At 41.8% G+C, this 18,971-nt stretch overlaps 1 protein-coding gene across 1 annotated transcript in view; it reads right to left on the bottom strand.

Moving 5' to 3' along the window:
- Nucleotides 1-1,996: 1,996 nt before the first annotated feature.
- Nucleotides 1,997-18,971, bottom strand: part of golga7 (golgin A7) — a 42,403-nt gene continuing 25,428 nt past the window's right edge. Inside the window, exons 5-6 of the mRNA XM_033014043.1 lie at nt 7,985-8,049; nt 1,997-3,952 (exon numbers count right to left, since the gene is read on the bottom strand). Of these exons, the coding sequence (XP_032869934.1) occupies nt 8,002-8,049 (48 nt within the window). The 3' untranslated portion in view covers nt 1,997-3,952; nt 7,985-8,001. The remainder of the gene's footprint in view (nt 3,953-7,984; nt 8,050-18,971) is intronic.

Here is an 18,971-nt window from a genome sequence, read left to right as displayed (position 1 = left end):
CACAAATCATTCTACACTCTTAATTGGACTGATATTAAGGACAGATTTGTATAAATAGATAGAGGTTTGCACATTCTTTTTGATGCGGGTACCCTTTTTTTTGAAAAAAAGAAAAAAAAGGATCCTTTGCCTCGTTTTAGTACAACTGTATCAACACTTTAAATCTTACCCACAAAAGTTATCCCCCCCTATTTCAAAACCAGTGTTCGTAACAACTTTAGAAATCTAGGAACGTTGACGGTAGCTTGTGGATATAAAAATATACAATTTACGCATCCAACTTGGCTGAAGAACTAAAAACAGATCACAGCCAGTTTTAAAGCCTAACCAAAACTTTCTCATCCATCCAAAAATCATTAGGCGCAAACCTGATCGGTTCGGGACGTCTCAAGAGTTTGCAGTAACAAGAAAGAACCGTGGCAAGAGCCAGGGGCGTTTTCAATCAAAAGCCACTGACCCGAATTAGTAAAGATGGACTGTCACCCTGGTTCGTCCCAATATTCCCCAAAAGTACCACCCATGAGTGAAACTATCTGCATCACTTAATGTCACGGCATTGCTTGCACCCGACTTCACTGCAGAAAGAGTTGCAAACCCTCTGGATAGTCTCTGTCTGTGTTTTTGATAAAGTCTTGCCATTGGGGAAAAATCACCATCCAGAAATCTGAACATCATTCATTGCAGTGGGCTCCACAGCATTCAGTGTCATTACTGGCACACGGCATCTTTTTGTTTCGGAAAACCCAAGCATGTCTGAGGTGCAACAAAAAAAAATCCACATTATTTGGTCTTGCACATCTCAACTATGCCCATTTCCCCCGACCAAGAGATTAATGCCCCTGTCCCACTTAGGAAACCTGAACGGAAACCTCTGGAGACTTTGCGCCCCACCCAAGGTTTCCGTGCGGTTCCCGGAGGTTTTTGTCAGTCTCCCTACCTGCTTCCACTACCTGCAACCTCCAGCAACCACCTGCAACCTGCAGGAACCGCACGGAAACCTTGGGTGGGGCGCAAAGTCTCCAGAGGTTTCCGTTCAGGTTTCCTAAGTGGGACAGGGGTATTAGAAGCTTGCCGTTGCATGTGGGTTGCCGAAAATGCGTCTTAAGTTTAAAAACGATCTCGTACTGCACTGTCTTAAAAGGCGAAACAAACATGTTACATGATAATTTCTTCTCCCCTATTCAGGTGATAAGTTGCAAAGATTACTTCGGGGAACATATCAGATCACACGAGCAACAGCTGTCAGATACACCACCAAAAAAAACCCTCCATCTGCTGCTCCAGAGACCTCCACTTTCCACACCATCGTTATTCACTGCCAGCTCAAAATCCCAGAGACCCCTTTCCTCTCTGCAACAGACACATTAAATAAATTTCAATTGCCAAACCAAAACCTATGCCAGTACTATTTCTGACACCTTAGGTACTGCCAATTTTAGTGGTGAAATGTTGGGATTCAACAAAAACTTCACTACAATCAAAGCCAAATTCAAAACCTAGATTTATTTATTTTTAAGGTAGACCGTTGCGGAAAAGTTAGATTTAAATTCTTTACTTTTTCCTTGAGAAGTGACCACATTCTTTGTGGAAAAACTATCCGCGGGTTAAATTAAACTATGCAAGGGTTAAATTAAACTGCAAAAATCTCCTGTTGATTTCTGCTGACCCCGTCTCTGGCCTCTCAGAGGGAGATTGCCCTATTAGTGCCAGTCATGTTACAGGCAGCTTGTGTTATGGATGTGTCCACTGGGAACTGACTTGACACCATCAACCCTCCCACCCCCCTCCCCCTTCTCTCCCCCCCTCCCGCCCACTCTCCACCTTCCTCAGACTCCCCTTCACAATTGTGAAGGGGGTTCTAAGTCCACCAGTCTGAGCTGGATTGAAACTCAGGATTGAGAAGCTGAAAAGGTCAATGTTCTGCCCGTTCTACTTCACTGCATAGCTCAAAATGCGTTCCAGAGGTCAGACAAGGTCAGATTTAGTGTCAGACATGATTGGCACCCAATTGTCTTGGACTCTGTTCAAATTATTTTCCCGGGGTCAAGGTCAGGCTTTGTGTGTGTTTTTTTTTTCCTTCTTCTTCAGACTTTTCAAAAAATAAGCAGGAACGGCCCGAGCAACAACGAACACACAGTTAAACAGCGTTTGATACGTGACATTTTCCCCTTTGAAAACTGTAAGACTAAAAAAAGTTTACAAATATCAAAAGTATTTAGAAACTCTGTCGATTCGTGTCACAAAGTACACTTCTATATTACTTCTACAAGTTACAAGAGGAACACAACAAAACAAAATGTACTTCATGCCGACTGTACTGGCTCTAGAAGACTTCTTCCTTGCAGAATAAGCCCAAGTAGCCAACTGCTAAGTGGTGGCAGAGCACTGATAAGTTATTAACCACCAAGAGTACTCAATGCTCCATTCAAGACTTTCATAATGCTTTGACGAAGTTGTGCAAATTAACTTTTCATTACAAGAGTGCAGTCAACGGGTGCCACAAACCCAATTTTTAAGGACGGCTAGACTGAAATCTCGGACTTTCAGTCTGCAGATAGCAATTGTTTTATATTGGAGAGGAGGGTGGGGGGTGGGGACTGAGATCTGGGGGGGAGCAGATGCAGGATGAATGAACGGGAAGAAAAAGCAAATGGAAAAAAGTAGCACAAAGAGACCAGTTTAGCATCACTCAATGGAACTCAGTCTCACTGGAACCAAAATGTCCAGCCCATTGTTTTAGGTGAATAAATAGAATTATAAAAGATTCTGCTTTCTACAGAAACATTAAACTTTTAATTACATGTGCAAAAAACTTCAAAACATTTATTTCTCTGTAAAACCATCCTTTTCTTTCACTGTATACCTAATCAGCTACCCAACGAGGTCATACAATGGCCTCTTGAAGTCATATCTACAGTAAGTGAGGGAGACATGCCAACAGTGAAAACATCCCCAAATTTAAACAAGTCCAAGTCACCTGTGCCACTGCTGGACTCATCACCAACACATTCTCAGGGCACGACCACCCTAGAATTCGTGGCAGAGATGTCCTTTGAACACTTCCGCTGTTTCCACTAAACACACCTAACCACATAATTTCTTATTTAAACCTTTCTGACAAACTGCCCGGTTTTCCTGTCAACGTCACATTAGAAGCAGTCCACCACATTCGGGTCGCCAGGCTTCATCTTGTACACAGCGTTCGTTATCCCCCTCCCTTCCCCTAATCTCCTTCCCAGAAGGATTTAGCCTGCTTGATCACTGGCAGGAGCTCAGCGGTAATCGGTGGCAGATTACGATGGCCAATCCATCCCAGGCTTCTTGCCCGCCGATCGAACAGGACATTTTGCTGGCCATTGAGCAAGAACCAGTCAATTTTAACCTCACAGTATAGTGTCACTGTATTATTATAGCAGTTCGCCCGTTACGATTAGATATCTTATAACCTGGCCTTCCTCTCTGGACAGTTTAGTCCAGTACGTGGCAGCAACCTACCTGTTAAGATGAATGCAGGTAGGTTCTCGGAAGCCGAGAGTACTCTTAGGGTTAATGACGTCACATGTCAAAGTACACCAGCAAATAACATCTTCGATTAGTGTTACACAATATTCAAAGGTATCAGACAACTAGGAAGTTACACAACCGGACAGCATCACCATTATACAAACACCTCAATTGTTCCCCTTCAGTATAACTGGAATTTAATATTTTTACTAAAGGAAAAATCAGTGAAGAAAATAAATTAATCAACATGGTTATTTGCATCCCCCCCCTCCCACTATTGTGGTAAATATTCAAAATTAAAACACGTCACAAAGCGTCCAACTTTCGGGTGGAACCAGGGTCCTCAAGTGTTTGTGGAATGGTAGCCCAGTCACGAGGTAGGGTAAATGCTCGGTGCAGTATTGGTCCCCAGGAGAAGTGGTCCATATCCTTCGCTGCCTTGGTCCCACTGGAAGAGAAAACAAATGGAAAAAAAGAGGTTGTCCCACTCAATACATGTCTAAGCAAAAGCATCCTTGAGATTCATTTGAGAAAGGGACATACATTTCAGTAAATGCACTGCTTAGTATCATCAATATTAAACAAAAAGAAAAATAAGGCCGTGTCAACTCTGTTCCATAACACATTAAACCAACTCAGTAGAAGGGTAAGTGTCAAGTATCTAACTTTATTAAATATACTTTTTAAAATATCAGCCTAACATTCAACCAAAACCAGAATATTCTCAAGGAGCTCTTCCAAAGTTCCTCACTACCTGATCTCTAGTTGGGATAACTTCCATTACTTGAATTCTCACAGGATGGACATGAACTGTTGCCATGAGGGCAAAGTCAGGAAAGAGAAGAGTTAAAATGATAGGTGATAACCACAAATTAGTGCCTTAAAGCATTTTTGCAGTCAATTCATGCATGAAATGGAGTTCCAGAAGGAATAGACTCATGTGGAGCATACACACAGGCATGGACCTTCATATTTGAGCTGATTAGCAGGTTACCATGCTGTAAATAGTATGTAAGCCTATGGAAACATTGTACTTAAGTTAAGTACCAGCTGGAAACACAATGAGGTCCTTCTGAACAGATATTTTATTTTCAGAAAGATTTTGAAAACTAAATGATGTTTTGGGTGAGAACCTTAAGGTACAATGGAGCGGAACGGCTGACACAAGTCACAAGGATACGAATCATGCTCGTGGAGGAAAGGTCGACACGGATACATTTAAAAATCGATCTTGACATTTGTATGAATGGTCTGAATTTATTTTAAAATTCAAAATAGACACATAAACAATCATGGAAACATGAGACAGGAATAGCGAAGGTGGAGTGAGTCAATGTAGCACATTATACGAAAAGTTGGACAACCAGCTGTAACTGAAACCAAATCTAAAGGCAGCATGTAAAGAGATTAATGTCCTGCAGGTGTGGTAATTACTTGTAAATTGTATTTCCTGTCCATGTGTTGAAAGTGAAAAAAAACAACTTGATATACCTTGACAAAAACAACTTCAAAAAAAAGCCATTGTCCCTCTCCTCTCCCTCCACCAATACTAACTCTCTGCGCTAATGACTACTCTACCAGAAACACACAAACATTTAGCACCATCTACAAACTATAGCTCACACTCCAGAGCGAGGGCATGCAAGAGGGGGAGGGGGAGGGGGAGGGGGAGGGGGAGGGGGAGGGGGAGGGGGAGGGGGAGGGAGGGGGAGGGAGGGAGGGGGAGAGGAGGGAGAGAGGGAGGGAGAGGGGGAGAGGGATAGAGGGAGAGAGAGAGAGGGAGAGAGGGAGGGAGAGATGGAGAGAGAGGGAGAGAGAGGGAGTGGGGGAGAGGGAGAGAGGGAGATTGCACAAACTGCACAATTAAAGCTGGCTTGCCGTCGTGAAGGACTTGGGGCACGACAGATTTTCATTTTGATCACATTTTTAAAAAAATGTTTTAATCATATTTAAAAGACAGTTTGATCACATTTAAAAGAGATTTTCAACATGGAGAGAACTTCATTTTTGGTCAAAGATTTTGAACAGCACCTAGGACTGTAAAGAGAAAATAATCATGCATGCTGGAGTAACTCAGTGGGACAGGCAGCATCTCAGGAGGGAAGGAATGGGTCAAGACCCTTTTTCAGGCTGATGAAGGGTCTCGACCCAAAACGTCACCAATTCCTTCTCTCCTGAAATGCTGCCTGTCCTGCTGAGTTGCTCCAGCATTTTGTGCCTATCTTCGGTGTAAACCAGCATTTGCAGTTCCTTCCTACACAAATAACCTTATATTCTCTGTTGCCAGAAGTTCAGAGCAGCAGCAGGAATGTGCGAACATCACATTGGTTGCGAAGTATTTACATCTGTGGTCAATTGAGTGGACATCTCCTTTGAGCCAGCATCATAAGTATTTCTAAGGCTATTTATTACCGTGGGGAATTTGAACAGAGAGCCGGTAAGCAGACCAGCTATGCAAGGTAGTGTCGTGCACCTCGACGGTGCTGTGGGCTGCCGGAGGCCTGGCAACAACCTGGGGCTTGGCTGGATTGGTGACCGATCCAAAGGGCTTAGCGTGTGGACTGGACGCTGCCTGCGGCTGCATGGCGTGGTGGAGCACATAACAACAACTGGGACTTGAGATTGGTGCCAAATCTGACGACTCTGTATACTGTCTGTGTACTACTGCTATACACTTGGATGCTTATTTAAGATGTGTCTAAGTGCTTATGTATAGTGATACCTGTACTAAACTATACACAAAATGAATTTCACTCTACCTGTGACATGTGACAAATAAAGTACCATTGAATAACCTTAATAATGGCTCTTACATTATTGTTAATAATGGAGCAATAATTAAGTTTACAATATTAATTGCCAATAAAATATGGTGCGTACTTTAATGGGGCAAACGATTTTCTTCTTATTACTAAACACTTAATAAAATACATTTCTAAAACCTATTGATTAGATCCGAGTCATATAGTATTAAACTAGCATTGTGCAACAATCTCAAATGTTTAATTATCAATTGACTGATGAAAAGCGCTGTGCTGTTACCTCACCTGGCAAATGATAGTTGCAGTAAACTGCTGACAACCAACTAGTGAGTCAGTCAGAGTATTGAGCTGGCATCAATTATCATAATGGAAGCATTCACAATTAAGGGACATTACCGAGAAGTGACGGTGGCGGTGGGGACCAATTGATCACAGGGAGAGCATTTTAAACTCAGAACAACTGCCCAAGTGAGTCTAGCATTGGCATCCCTTGTGTTAATGTACACCAGAGATCAGAAATAGAAGCACAAAGTGGATGCAGGCAAATGGGACTGGCCCAGAATGCCAACTTGTTCGCCATGGACAAAGTGGCACGTTTCCAACCTGCATAGCTCTATAACTATGTCGTCGGGTGAGGCACCTTCTGTGGAAAAGAAAGAGCATGGCTCGAAGTGAGAATGGAAGGGTAAAAGGGCAGTCGGCGACACCATTGATCAGGTGAAGCTTGAAAGGAATTGAACAGAAAATTATAGTGCTAGCTTTGAAAGGGTGGTGCAAATGTGTTGATCATTAACTTGTTCACCGCCAAGATTTTTTGTCTGGGTAAAATCTCCTTTAAACTTTGCCCCTCTCATCTTACAGCTAGTCCTTGATAGTTTTACCATGGGAAAAAGGTTTTGACTGTCTACCCTATCTGTGCCCTCCATAAATGTATGTACTTCTATCAGGTCTCCCCTCAGCCTCTGACGTTTCAGTGAAAACAATCGCAAGTGTTTCAAACCTCTACTTATATCTAAAACCCTCTAATCCAGGCAGCATTCTGTAACCCTCCTTCGCACCATCTCCAAAACTTCCACATCTTTCCTGTATTGGGGCATCCAGATAGGCATTCAGTGTTTTTTTTATTTGTTGCTAGCCTGAACTACCGAGCACTTCCAGCAATTTGCTTTACGTCTAAAGATCAGGATATATGTTATCTAGATCCCTGCTTGTGTACATTTTCTACCAAGGTAAATAAGTCACTGCAAAGACACGATTTTTACAAGAAAAAATGCTGGCCACCAATTGTAAACAAATTTCACACTGGTATAAAGCTATTGCCCGAGAATGATACAAAAGCATTTTCAGGAAATGCTGAGTTTTGCTCATTTGTGCATTGCAGGTTGTATATTGTCTCCCAGCTGTATTCTCATGTAAGGAACTGTATCTGTTCAATGCCAGCAAGTTATGCAGTCTACTGCCTCCGGAGGCACTCAGGAAGAGAATATACTCTAGGTACTAACTAAAATAATGTTAAACCATTCTTGGATGAAATCCTCTTCATTCAATTGAGATCCTGCCTCAAGACGCCCTTTCAGAAACATGTCTACAGTGCACGGCGTCTCAAGACATAATGGTGATGATTACGAAAGCTGACAGTTCTACAGTGCACTTAGTGAGAGCATTTCAGTTTGCATTTCTGCTCAAAATGTGCTGGAAGCAGCACTGTAAATTCATACCTTGCTCAATCCACAGTTCATCTTCCACTGCTGAAACTTCTATCTTCATAAATGGAGATCTCGATCTGCACGTGCCAAGGGTTAAGGAATTGCACATATATTCAATGCAATGGATTTCCTTTGCAGTCATTTGTAAAGTATTGATATGTGGACCAGGCAACTGAACAGATAGAATCCAAAAATGTTGTAATTTTGTACAAATTTGATTTAAAAGGATAAACTGTGCCCCCCCCCCCCCCTCCCCACACACAAAAAGCGCTTGCCATGACTTGACAGTCCACAAATAAACACATTTTGCACACATATATCAATCAATATTAAGAAGTACAAGGGGTAAATTAAATACAGTTAACAACTATAGAATCACTAAGGTTAACCAATTGGCAAAAAATCAATAGGTTCTCTGGAACAGATGGTTTGTGTGGTTACAGAATCATGGCGACTTCTTGGAAAACGTGAGCCTATTGCCAAATTTTGTGATCCAACTGTTACCTACGGCAGACATTGATACACAGTGGTGAGCTGCATCAATGTGCCAAGGAGAAGATCTTAAGATCAAGGCTTCAGACCTGGCACAAAGCCTGTGGTCTACCAGGCAGCAGCAATTCCTGTCTTTCTCTCACTTCAGACATCCATGCTGCCCAAAGCAGGTATCTCAAGGCAGTGAAAGCGATCCAAGCAAAATCATCCACATTAACTGGAATATTGAGTGAACCAACATCAGCAATATTCTCCAAGCCGACATCCCCAATACTGAACGTACACAAAAATGCTGGAGAAACTCAGCGGGTGCAGCAGCATCTATGGAGCGAAGGAAATAGGCAACGTTTCGGGCCGAAACCCTTCTTCAGAATGATGGTTTCTTAATCCCCAATACTGAACGTTTAGTTCACTTGCATATGTTGGGAAGGTTACGTGGATTGCATTCCTGAAACCGAAGCATCCTACTTCAAACTGTGTCATGGAAGCAGATTACCAGGCAGACAGGAACAACTTAAAGGTTTTGCTCAGAGTTTCTTTGAAATGTCACACCTCCACTGATTTTTAGTAACCTTTGACTTATGACCACCAAGGGCAGCAGCATCACCAAGGACGAGTCGCACTCTGGCCACTCCCTCTCCATTCAGGCAAAAGGGAAAGACGTGTAGAAACACACACACACACGATTCAGGGACAGTTTCTTCCCAGCTGTTATCAGGTAACTGAATCATCCAACCAACAACTGGAGAACTGACCCTCGGACTATCTTTGAATGTACTTTACTTTGCACTAAAATGTTATTCACGTTATTCTCTTCATCATGTATCTGTTTGCTGCGAATGGCTCGATTGTAATCGTGTATTGTTTTTCCACTGTCTGGTTAGCTTGCAATGAAAGCTTTTCACTGTACCTTGGTACATGTGACAATAAACTAAACTGAACTCATTTTGCTGGACCAATAATAATACAATGCATCACTGACCCATGAATTATAACCCTCCCCTGTCTCTAAAGCACCATGGACTGTTAGAAACTTAAATAAATAATTAACATTTAACAAAGTGGTAAACATTTAAGCCTTACGGGACAGAGGCACACAGCCCGAAAGAGTCTCAGAACTCATAAAACAGAAAGGAGGCAGAGCAGAGAAGGGAGATAGAAGAATATTTCAAAAGTCTTTGGATTGAAAAATTTGCAATTTGAGGCACGGATTCCAAAAGTGTGGAGGCAAATATGTAACAACAGCCGAAGAACTATTATTGGGAAAATAGTAGAATCATCATTCAGGGCTAATGGGCATCGCAGTGCTGCAGCCTCACAATGCCAGAGAACTGTGTCCCGATCCCGACTGGTGTAGAGTTTGCATATTCCCCCTGCGACCACATAGGTTTCTTCCAGGTGCTCCGGTTTCAATAGACAATAGGTGCAGGAGTAGAGGCCATTCGGCCCTTCGAGCCAGCACCGCCATTCAATGTGATCATGGCTGATCATCCCCAATCAGTACCCCGTTCCTGCCTTCTCCCCATATCCCCTGACTCCGCTATTTTTAAGAGCCCTACCTAGCTCTCTTGAAAGCATTCAGAGAACCTGCCTCCACCGCCCTCTGAGGCAGAAAATTCCAGACTCACCACCCTCTGTGAGAAAAAGTGTTTCCTTGTCTCCGTTCTAAATGGCTTACTCCTTATTCTTAAACTGTGTGTGGCCCCTGGTTCTGGACTCCCCCAACATCAGGAACATGTTTTCTGCCTCTAGCGAGTCCAAGCCCTTAACAATCTTCGGCATGTTTCTTCCCACATGCCAAAGACGTGTGGGTTTGTCGGTTAATTGGCCTCAGTAAATTGTCCCCAGTGTGTTGGATGAGAAAGTGGGATAACATAGAATTAGTGCGAATGGGTGATCGATGGTCAGCATGGACTTTGAGGGCCAAAGAGCCCGTTTCCATGCTGTATCTATCACCTAAGCAATAGCAGAATATTTGAAAAGTTAACTTACAGTGTTAGTACAGCTTTGTTACGGGTAAAATCGCCTCTTACAAATGTATTCACATTCTTGATGAAGCATCAGCTAGAGTAGATGGAGGGGTATTTGGCTTCATAAAAGATGTTCGACGAGCTGCCGATTACTTTGCAAGGCAAGATCTCATGTGTGAGGGGCAGTATATTAACATGCATAGAGGAATGACTAACTAGCAGGAAACAGCAAATGGGGATAATGGAGTCATAGGTCATTTGTTAACAGTGCAGGCACTGCAGCTGTTTACAATATATTGTAATGATTTAGAGGAAGGAAATGTCGCCGAATTTGCAGGTAATACAAAAGTAGAGGAAGAATTCAAGGATACAACAGTTCACCGAGAGATATTGGCAGTTCAAGTGTAAAAAATGATGTCAACTCGAATGTAATGTGAGAAATGTGAAAGCCTTTATCCAACGTAAACAATAATAAAACATTGTTATATAAATAGTGAAAGATTGCACAAAGCCCCAATATTTGGACGTCCTTTTACAACAGATAGAATGCCAATACTTAGATACAGCATGCAATAGGGAAAGTTAATGAAATATTGGCTTTAATTTTGAGGGGTGGGGTGCTCTAAGTAAGGGAGAACTTAGTGCAACCATACAGGCAACAAAGGCGACCACATCTAGATATTTTGTACAGCTTATTTAAGGAAGGATAGATTATCATTCCGGGCAATTCAGAGTAGACCCACTTGGGTGATCCCACATATGGATGGCATGTGTTATGGTAGAAAAGTTGAACAAATTGACTCGAGTAAAAAAAAGGAAATGTTAATTAAATAAACAAGATTGTTAGGCAGCTTGACAGGGTAAAGCCAGGAGAATATGCCCCTCAGGGGGGATTCAGACAATAGACAATAGGTGCAGGAGTAGGCTATTCTGCCCTTCGAGCCAGCATCTCCATTCAATGTGATCATGGCTGATCATCCCCAATCAGTACCCCGTTCCTGCCTTCTCCCCAGAGGGTATAAAGGCCAAGATTAAGGAGACGCCCCTTTAAGACTGAGATAAGGAAGAATATCTTCTATCATAAGTTTGAGAGTCTGTAGAATTTCTTACCTCAATGTTGTGGCGACTGATTCCTCGAGTACATTTAAAGATGAGGCTATTTTTTTTAATTATCAATGATGGAACAAAGAGTTATGTGAAGTGGACAGAAAAGTGGACTGTAAGGCAGAGAAGACTTGAGGGGCCAAATAGTCTGTTCTTTTATTTTGGTCAAAAGTTACAACATCGAGGAAATCAAGGTTGATTCAATCAAGCCTTGCTTTCGTCCTTTTAAGCAGGGAAAGTTTTTTTTTGCATTTTTCTCCAAATCCAACCAGGCCAGATTTAATTTCCCCAATGTTTTTTGCATGGTTACAACTGGCAGCTGTGAACAAGTCTGTAAATCATTTAGTTTGTCTCAAATAATTGATTAACCATCATATCCTTCATTACACAGGAATGAAACCAGTGAATTCACTATTGTGTTGTGTTAAAGGAGCCCAATGTGTAACAAAAATGAAAAATTAACTGAAATGTGATTAATTTGCAAACAGTTTTCCTTCTGCAGGCTTTATCCATCAATAATTATTGGCCGAGGGGCCAGAAGTTGGTGGCAGCCAAAATCTCTGAAGCGGCAAAGTCATGAAATTAGTCTGCTCCATCTACTGCAACACTTAAGCCTCAAGCAATGCGAGATTAAAAGAGCATCAACACAACTCATACCATATAAATAGGAAACCACACTTCTAGAGCAGACTTTTTCTTGGATGGGAGTAGAAAGGAAGTGGGCAAATTTACACGAGTTTGATTTAATTCATTTAATGTGGATTTTGTGGGCCAAAGGGCCTGTTTCTGATCTATATGACGATGACAGAGCATTTCAGACATTTGTGTTTTTCGTTTATATCCCACAATAACACATAATTAAGCTTCTAAAACTATCCTACAAAGTATTCCATGGAAATAAAAAACCCCGTATTAGCGCCCAGCAGAACTTGTGATGTGCAGAGCATATCCCCATTATGGGATTCGAGCCAAGTCTGAAGAGCACAAACACTAGAGCCCACGCAGATTCCAAATCCTGCCTTTAGTCTGCGACAACATCTGTGTCACATTCTCATTCATTTTCTTCCTCCCTCCAGGCATTTTCATACACCAGTAACACAAGATTACCATTTTTGAGCCCAAATTCAGACCACTTAAAACTCCAGATACTTAATCCAGAATTTTAGACTCCAGACATCAGTGGCACAATCATCTGAAGAAGGGTCTCGACCCAAAACGTCACCTCTTCCTTTTCTCAAGAGATGCTGCCTGACCTGCTGAGTTTCTCCAGCATTTTGAGTCTATCTTTGGTGTAAACCAGAATCTGCAGTTCCTTCTTACACAACATCTTTTCAAACTACTCTAATTACATGGACTGGTCCAATAATCACCAGCCTTGCCTCGAATAGTTATCAGATCATTAAGTTATATTAGTTGAATCATTTCAAAGGGGCACTTCAAAAATATTAATAGATTTGTGACAGCCACCTCGGAATTGTAAAAGAAAAATCATGTTTAATCATTCATCAAAACAAAGTTTGGAAGTCAAAAAATATACTAGCTTTATTACAAGAGGAGTTGAGTATAAATGTAAAGACATCCTATCCAAATCACATAATGCCCCAGTGAGACTACACTCTGTTGTGTACAGGTATGGTTGTTTGGTGATACAGCTCGGAAACAGGTCCTTCGGCCCAAAGTCCACGCTGACCAGCGATCCCCGTACACTAACACTATCCGAAACAATAGGGACAATTTACAATGTTTACCAAAGCCAAATTAACCGACAAACCTGTACGTCTTTGAAGTGTGGGAAGAAACCTGAGCACCCGGCGAAAACCCACGGGGATACAGGGGGAACGTACAAACTCCGTACAGACTGCACCCGTAGTCGGGATTGAACCCGGGTCTCCGATGCTGCAAGGCAGCAACTATACCGCTGTGCCATATTGAAACAATAAATTTGCAAGAGAGAGAGAACACAATGTAAGTTTGTCACACTGATTCCAGGAACTGTCACAAGAGGAAAAATTAGACAGACTGGGATCGCACTCTTCAGGGATTGGAAGAATGAGAGGTGACCTTCTCAAAATGATTTTTAAACGGGGCTTGACAGGGAAGATGCAGGCATGATGTTTGCCCTGGTTGTAGGCACTAGAAACAGGATAATAGGGATAGGTCATTGAGGGATGAGGACTGAGTTGAAAAGAAATGTCTTCATTCAGAAGGTAGTTAACCTACTACAAGACAAGTGCTGAGAACCATCAAGACAGATCAACAGATTTGTGGAACACAGTATTGGTCCAGGAAATCTCTGCAGAGATAAATGACACCAAGTGCTGGCATGAATAGCCTAGTAGTCTCACCTTGTTTGCTCACTTAAAGCACCCAACCCACCCAATCTGGGAAAAATGTACACCTTTAATGCATTACATTGCTTTTGACCTCCGAATGTTTCAATGCACTTTAGAAACAATAAGGCACTTGTGGATTGAGTTATTGTTTGGAAACACTGATCATTATCAAATGAGAATTTTGGTCCTTTTTTTGTGCAAATTGGGATGCAATGTCTTGACGGTTCAACAGAGATTAATTATGGCAGGATATTGAGATTTATTCAAATGGCCCTTGAAATAGTGTGTCAGGGTCTCATGTTTAACTGAAGGAAAAGACAGAACTTTGGTGTCTCTCGTATTTAGACCATTGGCAGTTTTGCACTCCCCTAAGGTTGGATCCAAGCTCTCAAACTCCTAATACAAGTAAATGTACCAAGAGAGTTGCACTACTCAAGAAAGATAATGAATAGAAAAGATGCAATACTTTGCAACGTCTGTGACAGCTGTTCATAATTCAGGGAAATTGGGCTTTGGATGACTGTGCAGCAGTGATATTCTCCTTTTATATCTAGTGTACTTATCGCCAGCATCAATAAAATGTCAGTAACAATAAAACCAGTTTCTGTGCTCAGAGGCTCTTTTCCCCATAAGTTTTTTTTTGCTAGTCTTCCTCACATCCTTCCTGCATGCCTTACTCCACACACCTATAACTCAAACCATACTCTGCAAGAGAGCAGAGACCGTGAAATTGCTGTGGTATTTTTGTTAAATATTAAATAAATACAATGTGTTGAACACATCCCCAGCATCAACTGCTCGGTGACAACATCTGTGTCACATACACACACAATCTCAAGACCTTTTTCAGGTACCAACACAAGGCCACCATTTTGTAGTCTCAAACACAAGATGATCCGATTGCTTCAGTCACTTTCTTAACCGTGTCTAATTCGGGCTGAAGAAAATAAAACTGAATCCCCGAAGTTAGAGGCACACTGCCATAGGTAATTGGCATATCTCACCAAGGCCAGTGAAGCTTTGCAGAAATAACTAACCATACAAAATTCAGCAAGTGAATTACACTGGCAAGATTTAGAACCATTTGCAAAAATCTGCCATATATTAAAATAATTAATTTTAACCTCCGGGGAAAAGTGCACGTATTGTGCATTCCTGAGCCGCAGTTCTGAGAAGTTCCATTGCTCTGCTTAGTTAGCTGATTGTATCTGGGGCTTGAGGGCACCAGCCTGGGGCCAGGAGAGTTAAAAAGAAACTGCATAGTTTCATTACTGCTACCTGGTGACTTCTGCTAGAAAGTCAATGCCCACGGAAATTGTTGGAGGCCAGGATCAGGCACACCAGTGCCGCACTTCATAGTTCAAAACCACTTATTGACAAAACAAATCTAGTTACATGGCTGAGGTCCTGTAGGCATTCTGGTGACTGCAGAAATGTTGAGTCACCATTTTCAGATGAAAGGAGGATGCCAATGCAAGCAGGATGCAAAGCAGTGTTTACTTAAATTGTTTTGCAAAAAGTGATATATTTTTTTATAACTAAGCAAAGAATTGCAGCTCAAGAAATCAGAACATAATTCACCTGACACTCCAGTTTTCTACTTCCATATCCTTCTTCACCCAATATCCTTCACGAGGTCTCATTTCGTAACCCATCTTTAACAGTGCTGCTGTATACCTATTCCTGATGTTACTTATCCTTACTCCATGTTGAAATAAAGGCATCTTGAGGAAAAGTGTATAACTGGGCCAACTAACATTTTCACAATATTACTCAATTCTAAATTGTAAACTCAATTTGCGCAACATTCCAGGGATAAGTGAACTTAAAAGAACTAGAAATAAATGCAGCCATAGAATGCAAAATGGAGCCTTCCAACAGAGGCTTAATGGCATGATGCTGCTGAAGATAAAGCAAGTTGTAGCTCTCCGAGTCAACTACGCTACATTGTCAGCAATTCTGGGCACCATATCTGAGGAAGGATGTGCTGGCTCTGGAGAGGGTCCAGAGGAGGTTTACAAGAATAATCCCTGGAATGAGTAGGTTGACCTATGATGAGTGTTTGTCGGCACTGGGCCTGTACTCGCTGGAGTTTAGAAGAATGTGGGGGGGGGGGGACCTTATTGAAACATTCAGAATAGTGAAAGGCTTGGAGAGTGGATGTGGAGAGGATGTTTCCATTAGTGGGAGAGTTAGGTCATAGCCTCAGAATTAAAGGATGTTCTTTTAGGAAGGAGATGAGGAGAGATTTATTCAGTCAGAGGGTGGTGAATCTGTGGAATTCTTTACCACAGAAGGTTGTAGAATCCAAGTCAGTTGATATTTTTAAGGCAGAGATAGACAGATCCTTGATTAGTACTGATGTCAGGTGAAGGCAGGAGAATGGGGTTAGGAGGGAGAGATAGATCAGCCATGATTGAATGGCAGAGTAGACTTGATGTGCTGAATGGAATAATTCTACTCCTATTCCATATGACCTTATGATATTCAGGAGAGGGAGGAAGTGCTGATGGGAACAACAAATTAGGAATATTATTGAGAACAGTCTTTAAAATGAAAATGTTCATCCTGTTCTATCTAAATAAAAAAGGGACCCAAACAAGGATGTGCTGTGGTAAAAAAAATGCGTCTTTGCTTTCATTAGAAAGAGAAAAATAGGTGCACGAGTAGGCCATTCGGCCCTTTGAGCCTGCACTGCCATTCAATATGATCATGGCTGATCATCTAAAATCAGCACCGCATTCCTGCTTTTTCTCCATATTCCTTGATTCCTTCAACCCGAAGAGCTAAAGCTAACTCTTGAAAACATCCAGTGAATTGGCCTCCACTGCCTTCTGTGGCAGAGAATTCCACAGATTCACAACTCTCTGGGTGAAAAAAAAGGGTAATTGAATCTGAACAATTCTCCAATGATCCTTGTTGTTCACCGTGGTAGTTCCCTTACATTGTAAATTTTTAACTAAGTTTTTATATTCAGGTGATTGTACAATTGTTCCCTGGTTCTGGATGTCACAAATGTATTCCACATTGTGTGGACTGAAGGTGACTACAGCAAACCCGTTATTTCATATAAAGAACCAAGGATTCATCTCCAGTCATGAAAGATTAACAGTCCCTTTTAATTAATAACCTCTAACATTACTGATATACCCTTCAGAGGAGCAATTAATTTCTAATTCAATTATCCACCATAGATCTTTCAGCCTAATTAGTATAAACTGATGGTGAACAATCAACATAGGTGTTAAACCAACTGAGGCCTCTTATATACTAGATCAACATTGATATGTAGAATACTGGATTGTGGGAACATCAACAGAAGCAGCAGCCTGAAGAAAAGACTGTTTTAATAAATAGAGACCACTGGTTTAGACTTTACTTGTGAAAGCAGGCCACCATTGAATCCCTGGTGCCAGTAAGAGTCGTCTCTAGATACCTCAGCCAGCCTTATGGCAAGTTAAAAATCAGAACAGAAATGTCCTATGTTATACTGCTTTGCTTTCCAAATTCACAGGATAACCAACTGGACGAATGCACAAACAGAATTCCTGGGCACTTATCAAATTAAAGTTACTCGTGAGAAAAGCAGGTGGACTCACTGCAAGCTGTGGTTCATAATGCATCATGGTGTTCAAGCACTTTGAAAGGAATTTGATAATTTGTTTAAAGTCTGCCAGGAAAGTAATCTATTTTGCTTCACCAATTATGGCTGTGAAAGACTTCCAGAGACTAAAACTTATGCAGTCTGAGAGTTTCACACAAAGCTCCTTCAGCCATGTTATTGGAACAGTGCTTTATCGCTCCACAGAACTGCACATACAGTGCCCTCCGTAATATTTGGGACAAAGACCCATCATTTATTTATTTGTCTCTTTACTTCACAATTTGAGATTTGTGATAGAAATAATCTCATGTGGTTAAAGTGCACAGTGTCAGATTTTAATAAAGGCCATTTTTAAACATTTTGGTTTCACCATGTAGAAATTACAGCTGTGTTTATACTTAGTCCCCCCCATTTCGGGACACCATAATGTTTGGGACACATGGCTGCACAGGTGTTTGTAATTGCTCAGGTGTGTTTAATTGCCTTCATGCAGGTATAAGATAGTTCTCAGCACCTAGTCTTTCCATCACCTTTGGAAATGTTTATTGCTGTTTATCAACATGAGGACCAAAGTTGTGCCAATGAAAGTCAAAGAAGCCATTATGAGACTGAGAAACAAGAATAAAACTGTTAGAGACATCAGCCAAACCTTAGGCTTACCAAAATCAACTGTTTGGACCATCATTAAGAAGAAAGAGAGCACTGGTGAGCTTCCTAATCGCAAAGAGACTTATGGACAGATGAGACAAAGATTAACCTAAACCAGAGTGATGGCATGAACAAAGTATGGAAGAGAGAAGGAACTGCCCAAGATCCAAAGCATACTACCTCATCTGTGATACATGGTGGTGGGGTGTTATGGTGTGGGCATGTATGGCTGCTTAAGGTACTGGCTCACATCTTCATTGATGGTACAACTGCTGATGGTAGTAGCAGAATTAATTCTGAAGTATAGACACTTCCTATCTGCTCAAGTTCAAACAAATGCCTCAAAAGTCATTCTACAGCAAGACAATGATACCAAAGATATTGCTAAAGCAACAAAGGAGTTTTTCAAAGCTAAAAAATGGTCAATTCTTGAGTGGCCAAGTCGACCATCCGATCTGAACCCAATTGAGCATGCCTTTCATATGAAAAGGGGACCAGCTCCCAAAACAAGCATAAGCTGAAGATGGCTGCAATACAGCCCTGGCAGAACATCACAAGAGAAGACACCCAGCAACTGTCCATGAATCCCAGACTTCAAGCAGTCATAGCATGCAAAGGATATGCACCAAAATACATAGACGGCACCGTTTCCCCATCTCCCCAGGCCCGCTACCTTGGCGTGATCTTTGATTACACCCTCTCCCTTGAGCCTCACGTCCGCCATGTCATTAAAACCTCCTTCTTTCATCTCCGCAACATCGCCAAACTCAGACCCTCTCTCACACCGCCCGCTGCTGAAAGACTCATCCATGCCTTCATCTCCTCCCGACTGGGCTATTGCAACTCAC

The sequence above is a fragment of the Amblyraja radiata genome, chromosome 39, assembly GCF_010909765.2.
Source record: "Amblyraja radiata isolate CabotCenter1 chromosome 39, sAmbRad1.1.pri, whole genome shotgun sequence".
NCBI classification, from domain to species: domain Eukaryota; kingdom Metazoa; phylum Chordata; class Chondrichthyes; order Rajiformes; family Rajidae; genus Amblyraja; species Amblyraja radiata.
This window is presented reverse-complemented; position numbering and strand designations above follow the sequence as displayed.